Source organism: Triturus cristatus, chromosome 7 (assembly GCF_964204655.1).
Source record: "Triturus cristatus chromosome 7, aTriCri1.1, whole genome shotgun sequence".
NCBI lineage: Eukaryota > Metazoa > Chordata > Amphibia > Caudata > Salamandridae > Triturus > Triturus cristatus.
The window spans coordinates 409365657-409375050 of record NC_140590.1 but is presented as its reverse complement, the minus strand read 5'-3'; the positions used below and the strand labels follow the sequence as shown (position 1 = coordinate 409375050).

At 41.9% G+C, this 9394-nt stretch overlaps 1 protein-coding gene across 1 annotated transcript; it reads right to left on the bottom strand.

Annotated features, from left to right (window-relative positions):
* Window positions 1-5928: 5928 nt before the first annotated feature.
* LOC146809808 (olfactory receptor 5V1-like) lies at window positions 5929-6861 on the bottom strand. Its single transcript, XM_085614902.1, has one exon. It carries the CDS (start codon window positions 6859-6861, stop codon window positions 5929-5931), a length of 933 nt encoding a protein of 310 aa, XP_085471028.1.
* Window positions 6862-9394: the final 2533 nt, after the last annotated feature.

Below are 9394 nucleotides of genomic sequence, written 5' to 3'. Positions count from 1 at the left end.
CTGTGCATCTCATAAGTCCACTCCAGCTAATCATCCAACCATGTTTGGTCTGAAATTCTATTCTCAGAGAGATGCAATGGAAGGACTCTCCCCAAAATTCACTGCAGAGGTTCCTGTCTGCATGCATGCATGCAGGTCCACCTTCCAAAAAGCCGCCTACCAGAAGCTTTGCCAAAATCAGCATTAGTTTCAGGGAAGCCTCCGGAACAGGCCTCGCAAAAACACTTCTGGAAAACTAAAAACGCACAGGGGACTTCTTGGAGACAATGGGGAAATGACGGGGATTGCACAGTTGCACTGTGTGTCAGTAATGCTAATCCTTGCAGCTGACCAAACACAAACATTGATTTTTCTTCCAAAAGCACTGGCTGTTACAAAAATAAATGGTGCAAAGCAGCAGGCCGTACTATATAGTGATAAATGGGGCCTCAGGACAGTTTTGCAAGCATCTCCAAAATAAAATAGCACAGTTGCATCAGTTTATGTAAATCAGTCCTAAGAGGCAGGGCACCCGGGTTAGACGGTATTCCGGTGGATCTGTACCTTCACGATATAGATATTTGGGCATCCTATATCCAGCTCCTTGTAAATGCTATCGCTAGTGGAGCAACCATGCCCGATACATGCTCAGGAGCGGAAATCCTCCCGATTTTTAAGAAAGGTGACCGTTCTAACCCGGGTAATTATAGGCCAATAAGCCTCATTGACTGTATACAGAAAGTTTCTGCTAGAATGGTACAGTGCCGAATCCCCATCGACCAGGTTTTTAGGTTCATTTTAGTTTATTGGCGTGTGGTTATTTTAGGTGGGGGTATAATCTATGCTGCATTTGTCGACCTTAAGTCGGCTTTTGATCTTGTTGCCCGTGCCAAAATGTGGAGAACCTTTTTTAGAATTAGGTATGCCACTAGAAATTTTAGCCTTTTTAGTCACTCTACATGATGCAAATCATGCGCAGGTAAGTTAGGACACTCAAGGAAGTGTTACGCAAAGGTTTCCTATAGCTAAAGGGGTTCAACAGGGGTGCGTTTTAGCACCAACACTTTTTTCATTGAATATTAATAGGGTAGTCCAGTACTTCCAGAATTTCCCCACTGATGCTCCCACGTTAGCAGGCCTGAAAATCCCCTTGCTTATGTTTGCAGACAACACCCTCATACTCTCTAAGACTCAGAAGGGTTTACAGTTAGCTTTGGGGAGATTTGAGGAGTTTTGTCATGACCACAATCTCCTAGTGAATGTGGAGAAAACAAAATGTATGGTCCTACATAAGCATAAGGTGATTAATGGTAGAGTAGAAATGAAGGAAGGTATCCTGGAACAGACCTAGTCTTTTACTTATTTGAGGGTAACAATTGGCAGCAAACTTAGCTGGAAGCTTCAGATCAATTTATTAACTCTTAGGCATGCTCAGCTGTCAGGTGCCCTGTTGAAGGAGCAGCAATTTTCATATACCAAACCTGTCGCTCCAGTTTTAAAAATTTACAATACAAAAATTAGTTCCTCGGTCTTGTATGGGGCCGAATTGTGGGGCTTTGAGAATCTTGCCCCCTTTATAACAGTCCAAAATAAATTTTTGAGGGCATTGACTGGTCTCCCTCAGTCAACTCCCTTTTGCCGCTGTTTTTAGATCTTGGCTGTTATTCTGTCGAAGATACGGCGCAATTCAGACCAGTAGCGTACTGGAGAAGATTATGGGTCACCCCGGAACTGTCCCAGTACGCACAAGCACTTTTGGAAGTTTGGGAGGCTGATAGAATGCATAAAAATTCCATGGCTGAGACGAGTAAAAATTACCTTGTCAGAGATGGGAATGAGTAGTCTGTGGCAAAATCCAATGAAAAACTCCTTTCCTTCTCGGGGTGAATACAAGGCAGCATATTGGAACATGATCAAAATGAAGCGCTTCTCTGCCTTAACAGGTTCATCCTTATCCAGAGTCTTTTCAGAACATAAACATGAAGTTAAGTATGAAAAGTACTGGGATTTTATTACCTCCAAAAAGATAGGAAACTGTGGATGTGGGCTATACGTGCTATACGTGCTAAAGAGAGGAGGCAATGTTAAACTTACGCTTCTTCGAGTACATGTTGGGGGCGATTATTAAATGTATTGTGTTGCATTGACCTTAATGTATCCAATTGGCAGCCTTTATAGGATTTTATGAGTGTTACGCCAATTATGGTGGGGGATCTTTTTTAAAGATTTCTTTAGTGAATTGTATTATTTATTGTTTTAAGTACATTCTAACTGAAGACCGGTTATCTTTCTGTTCATCACCTTTTAAAGGAACAATTTTTGCTAAATACCCATGACTATGAAAACCTATAAGAATTGCTAATGTTATATCTTGATGTATTTTGATTCTTTTAACCTGGTTTTAAATGGTATTGTCTTTTATGATATTTTATCGAAATAAAGACTTATTGAATGGAATTGAATTGTAGTGTTTCAATGTATGAAAAGACACTTATCGTTAAAAAAAAATGCAAGCGTTATTAAAATAATTACAGTCAAGACACGACAAATGTAATCCAGCCTTCTAAGAAGCCAGGGTGCCGAAGCAATGACTCACCAGTGTTAGAATTGTGGGACTTGACTAGAAAACTCATCACCTATACCTACGTAGAGTACGTATTGAGTAGCTTTTAAAGGTGCTAACCAGTAAATTATATCATAATATGTCTCAAAACCCAAGCAGACTTCAAGTAAACCAACATTCTAGAATGCTTACTGTTGGTGGTTATTAGTGATGCAGAACTGGGTAAAAAGAAGTGTTTTCTCTTCACTGGATGGCCCATTTAAGGGAATTCTGGGGGCATTTATAACTCCTAGAATGTCCTGATTGATTCAGACTTGATGCTATAGTCCAGCGGCAGCTCCTCCGCTAAGGAGGAGGAGCGTCACCCCACTGCTCTGTGAGCAGTATGAAAATGAAAAATAAGACGAGAATAACTAATGTTATTATCGTTTTAGTTTTCCTTCTTGCTCGCGTGTGGTGCGGGTGGGCCAGGCTGGCCAGTGCAGAGGGCCGGGGTGGAGTGTAAAGCACACTCTAAATTGGGTATGATGGTTTGGCTGGCCCAAGAGGGCCACTAAAACCATCATACGCACTTTGTATTTTCCCCACCAGGCTGCATTACACAGACTGGTGAGGAACATGCAAAGCCTCCAAGCCGCTGTCAGAGCACCAATCCATGGCGCTCAGACCAATAACAGCGCTGCTTAAGCTCCACTCCCCCCGTCCCACCACTCGCTCTTACTAGCATCCGTTACTGCTAGAGTCAGCGGGACCGACTTTCACTAATGAGCTGTCGCCATGGCAGCGCACCTTCACGGCTGCCCTGAGGGCACCCCATCACTTGCAGTAGGGCACACTGTCCCTGTTTGTGCACGGAGCAGCGGTTTAAAGGTATGCCATGCTGCACACAGTGCACCCTTTTATACGTAATACTGGCCCAGATGTCTTCACTTTGACTGATTGAACATATTTTTACTAAATAAAGTTTGTAGTGTTTAAATCTGAGTAGTCACTAAGAAAATAATAAGCACAGCTATTTTCTCTGTAGCATATAATGAGTACAGTGAAAAAAGTGTTAGCAAACCTTTAGAATGCAGATATTTCTAGCTTATAGTTTATAGGATTCAGAATTTGTAATGCCTTTAGGTTGTTTTGTGTAATTTAGAGGACCGATTACAAATCCAGTTTCTATTGTCGTGTACTGTAATATTTAATGTCAAAGTGCATTCAGATGTCTAATTGACTAATTGGATTAAACAATCACAATACTATAAATTAATCTCTATTGTGAATGGCTGAGAATTTGAATTTTTCTGCAGTGTCTAATGTTCGGCTAGGGTGACCACCCCACTCCAGGTCAGTACAAGCACTGGGGCCTATTTAAAAACTCAATTTTGCAGTACACTAATAAATGCTATAGTACCACTACTAGCATATTCCAAAATGATATTGACTGACATATGGCTGAAGATCTATGCCTCCGCCTCTTCTACTTTTTTTGCATATCTCTCCACACATGTAAGGAAACATTTTTTGTAGTAAATATGGTTGAAAGAAGGGGGAGTAACTGGAAAAGGAACATACTTCATACATATTAGAAGTGTTTTTGAGGGGATTAAGGATAGGTTTAGTGAGGGACATGCTAATACAAACTCCAAGCTACAAAAGAATAGGCATGTGTTGCTTCTGAATTTACTACTGCACAAATGGCCCAAAACAGTTGTAAATATACTTCAGCCCGATCTTGAAGTAAGTTAAGTACCACATATGTACGCTTGCGGGTACAGCAACACACTCCTATAGAAAATATTAGGGCCAAAATCTTAAAATAAAACCCCAGAGAAAATATTGCTACATATCTTATATTTTGACTCCAATATTAAATTAATTTTAAAAAGTATTAGTATTGCAAAGGTATAATTTGTTAACAATAAATCATTTAGAATTGTACATTTTGTTAGATAAGGCGATTTTGTATAGTATATGAAACATCTATAATCAATTTGCATTAATTAAACAAATACCTTTTAGTTAAACTTAGTGAATATTTATTCAATACTAATATGCTAATGTCAGTGGTATTTGTAAAAAAAAGTTTTAAAACAATTATAATTAAACATACTGAAAATTTATATATCTAACTATTTAATAGAGAGTTAGGGCCTGATTGAGATCTTGGCTAACAGGTTACTTATTACGTCACAACGTTGATAGATATTCTTTCCACTGAAATATAAATCCCATTATAGACTGTGGGATTTATATTTCGGAGGATGGAATATCTGTCACTGTTGTGCCACAGTAACCTGTCCGTCGACATCTAAATCAGACCCTTAGTTTGATGAGTAAATGTGCTTCCACATTTTGTCTTATTACCTCTAGATTACTATTAATTATTTTAAATCAATTTACAAATGTGTCGTACGTTAAAATATTTTTGTGTTTCAATTAATCAGTAAACTTTATTAATTTTCTCTATACTTTTGCATATAAATATCTCTGCCCCAGTGTGGGGATCTATGCCTATGCATGGAAAATTACTCGTAGTAGTGTCACATTTGTAAATTTACTCTTAGATATCTCTACTCCCTAGTTCCAATTAAGGGCCTGATTTAAATCTTGGTCCACATGTTACTCCATCACAACAGTGACAGATATCCTGTCTGCCGAAATATAAATCCCATTATATCCTATGGGATTTATATTTCAGCAGATAGGATATCCGTCATTGTTGTGACGGAGTAACCCATCCCCTAAGATCTAAATCAGGCCGTGAGTCTGCCCTTAGGTGACATATGCACTCGAATATCGTGTACAGCACAAAAGTGCAGCTTTACACCAAAGTCGAAATCTACAGCGGTACATTTACCTTTGCGAACAGGATCCACAGTCTCCATCCTGAACGTTTTACTTAGAAATCGTTGATTTAAAGTGTTTTAGTGTGATTAGTTCTATTGAGGCACAACAAGACAGCAGCTTCCACAATGCATCAGACTATCACACCAAGCCCTACATCCCTTGTCCGTAATGACCTGGAAGGAGGGTATCTAGCTGTGTTTGACAAAATTGGGTGTTCTATTAGTTTTGGGCACTAGAAGGTGCATTGAATGAACAAACAGAGCTCAACAGAAAAAAATTATGGTGCGAATGTTGAAATTGGACAAATTCTGTTGATAACATCATGGCACTGCAAACGTCCTGCTGTGTATTTTGGGAATCTGAACTGGCTTTTTGATTGGATTTGCCCAGGGAATGTAGTGCAGTAGAGTTGTTCCTTTTAAATAAATACTTTTTTCGAGTCAGTTTTGGAACCTTTTTGAACCTATTGCAGGTGTGATTAAAGGTGTAGTCCATATTTGTGCCAGCAGACCTGCTCTGTTCTTGTGTGACCGGGTGACTGAAGCAGTTTACCAACTAAATATTAATGACTTAGTGCTTCCTCCGAAAAGTCTGCTCCAGGCGCTCTTTACCTCCTTGTTTCTCAGGCAGTAGATTATTGGATTGAGGAGAGGGGTTAGAAGGCAGTAGAGCAGCGAGGAGACGCTCTCCACCTCGGGTGGATAGCCGGACCTCGGCCCTATGTAGTTAAAGTTGGCTGTCCCATAAAACAGAGTAACAACCATGAGGTGCGCAGAGCAGGTCGAGAAGGTCTTGCGCCTCCCTTCCGAAGAGCTGATTTTCAGGATGGAGGAAATGATGCGGACATAGGAGACGATGATGTACATAAAGGGGCTCACTCCCAGGAAGATGCTGACGACGTACAGCAAGGTCTGGCTGGTGTGGGTGTCAGTGCAGGACAGCTTCAAGAGCGGGGGCACATCACAGAAGAAGTGGTGGATGTGGGTTGACCCACAGAAGGGCAAGGTGGCAGTCATGACTGTGTGCAGGATGGAGTTAAGAAAGGCACTCAGCCAGCAGGATAGGGCGAGTTGGACACAAAGTCTATGACTCATGATAATGACATAGCGGAGGGGGTTGCAGATTGCCACATAACGGTCATACGACATAGCGGCCAGCAGAAGGCACTCTGCTCCCCCAAGGGACACGAAAAAATACAACTGTGTGATGCATCTTGGGAAAGAGATGATTCCGTCACCAGCTATGCAGTTGGACAGTATAATGGGGAGAGTGGTTGTTGAATAACAGATATCCAGCAATGATAGGTTGCTGAGGAAAAAATACATTGGTGTTTGAAGACGTGAATCGATCCGGATGATGCCAAATATAGACAGGTTTCCTAGCAGAATCAGCAGGAAAATTAAAAATATTAGTGCACACTGTTCCTTTGGAAATCCTAGAAGAATGAAATATTGCCCCGATGTCCAATTTCTAGGTTCCATCCACGTGATTGGTGTTACCTAAGGGTATAAGAGCAACGATCAGAGCGTTAAAATTGTTACACTAATAGGAAAATCAGGCATTTTTGCTGGAGGTGTTTTGGAAAAACAAATTGTTGTTTTTTATCAATAAAATTCAAAGGTATCAGACTACAAGTGCAAATTGCAAATGACCTCTTACATTAACCGAGAAAACGTTTACAGCAAAAGTCAAACACTTTACTTCAGAAGCAAACATTATACACTTTCAGCCTTAGCCTGTTTAAAATTATTTTACTGGTCACATCTTCAAACAAATATTGGCAAATCCCATTGGTCTGGCTATTTTATAAGAGATGGTGTTTTTTCAGTGATTGGTGAGTTTGTGTCTGTGGTGTGCATGGAATAATGAGTGGGTGAATATGAGAATGAGTTAACAACTATATGAATGCTTGAGTTCATGGATGAATGGCTGAGTAAATGAGTGCCATGACTTACCACGCTGATAACGCCGCCACAGCCAGGAGTCAAACGAAGCCGTAAGCAGCGCCGCCACTGCCAGGAGTCATTCGCAGCCGCAAGCAGCGCCGCCGCCATCACGGGACTTCAATACCCGGCAGCCCCAGCGGCGGCGCGCTCTACCCACGCTGCGCCAGCGCCAGGAGGCGCATTTAAGCAGCGCTGAGCCCCGCTTCGCGGGACGCGCGCGAGACGACCCGGGCAAAGGGAGGGCCGTCTGTGGCCGTCCGAGGCAGAACGAGGCTGGGCTGGACCACCCCCCTAGGCAGACCGTTTTAAGGTTAGTGACAAGATTTGATTATCGCTGGGAGCATATTTCAACTTATGGTAGGAAGGACGCCATCTGTTGTATAAGTATATCCGGCCAAACACTTAATATGGGGAAAAGAACACCAGCTGTGCCCAAGCCAAATGGTAAGCAGAAAATGGCAGTAACAACTCCCACAACCCCATTGCCTAGCTTGACAGCCATAGACAAAATGCTCCAGAAGACTATTGGTGTTGTCGCTACGGCCATCCAGAATACTGAAAGGCGTCTCTCGCTTCCACCGAGCCTGCCCCTATTCATGCATCAAGAAAACTCACTGGATTCCCTGCTTGCTACATCTTATGCGGGGCTCCCAGGCGCAGACCCTAATGAGAACTGTATAATCGTAGACACGGTACCCCCTGGACATTTTTCTACGGACAGCAGGCTCTCGTCAACCCCTACTATGCTAAGGTCAAGCATGAATAGGAGCCTTGATTCTTCTTTACCCTTAGTTAATGACCAGGCACACTTAGAGGGCACAGGACTATGCCCCGATTTTGATGTGTTAACTACAGACAGGGACAAAAGTGTTAGTATATCGATGCAAACCAGGGGGCAGAAAGCTAAGAGGCAAAAAACTAAGCGAAAACAGAAACACATAGAGCCAGCGTCGAATTAATATAGAGATAAGGGTGGGCGTAATCAACTACAGAGGACCCCTGCCCCTGTAGAGCAAAATGAGGGGAAGGGGGAAGGTCAATGTAGTGAGATGGATTTCCAAATTACAGAAGCCAGTGCAGCACTGGGGAACGAGGGCTTCTGGGGAAGGATGGAGACCCTGATAACCACCCTTTTAGGGCCAATTAACCAACAAGTCCTCAACATAGATAAGAGGCTGAGAGCATTAGATGATCATGTGATAAAATTGGGCACAGGGCATAATTTAACAATTATACCAAATCCGGGGATAATCACCATAGACAAACCCAAAAACATTGTGGTTAGCACGAACACAAATGCCCATATTAATGCCCCTTTGCCAACATTAAAACCGAGCACAAGTAAAAACTCATCAAATGCGGAATTTTCAGCCAAACGGGCACCCAATCCTAAAACAACTAAGGCAGATAGCCCAGAAGGTATGGATCAAACCACTGCTAAAAGCAAAAGGGCACCACCTAGACAAGCCAATAATGATGCCCGAAATCCCCGAAATCCCCCATCAGTTAAGTCGGATCAAATTGCAGCAACCAATATGAGACAGATCCCGGCTCGTATCAGTTTACCCCCAGAGTGTGGGGCCTATGTGTTGGTCCTAGTTAATGTGCCTAAATTGAGGAAGGATCAAGAGGAAAACCCCACATCTCTTAAAAATAGAACCCTCCATTGGTTATCTGGAAACTGTAATTTTCCAATGGAAGGAGCAGGGGAGATTATTTACACTTAGGACTACTAAATTGAGAAAAATCCTAATTTTAAGACTTTCGCTATTCACAGAAGGCATTTAGGAGTCCTAAAGTTAGGAGTCCTAACTATACTACTACTAAACTGAGAAAAATCCTAATTTTAAGACTTTCGGTATTCACAGAAGGCATTTAGGTGTCCTAAAGTTAGGACTCCTAACTTCTGTGAATACCGAAATGAGTAAGTGCCTTCTGTGAATACCAAAATGAGTAAGTGCCTTCTGTGAATACCAAAATGGTAGTAAGTTTAGGATTTTGTCTTAAGTTAGTTCTGTGAATCGGGCCCCCGGAATTCAGCGTGAAGAAAGTCGTTTTTGTAGGAAAA

Excerpts from the sequence above, each read along its gene's own strand:
- LOC146809808 (XM_085614902.1), bottom strand. The coding sequence starts at position 6,861 with ATGGAACCTAGAAATTGGACATCGGGGCAATATTTCATTCTTCTAGGA.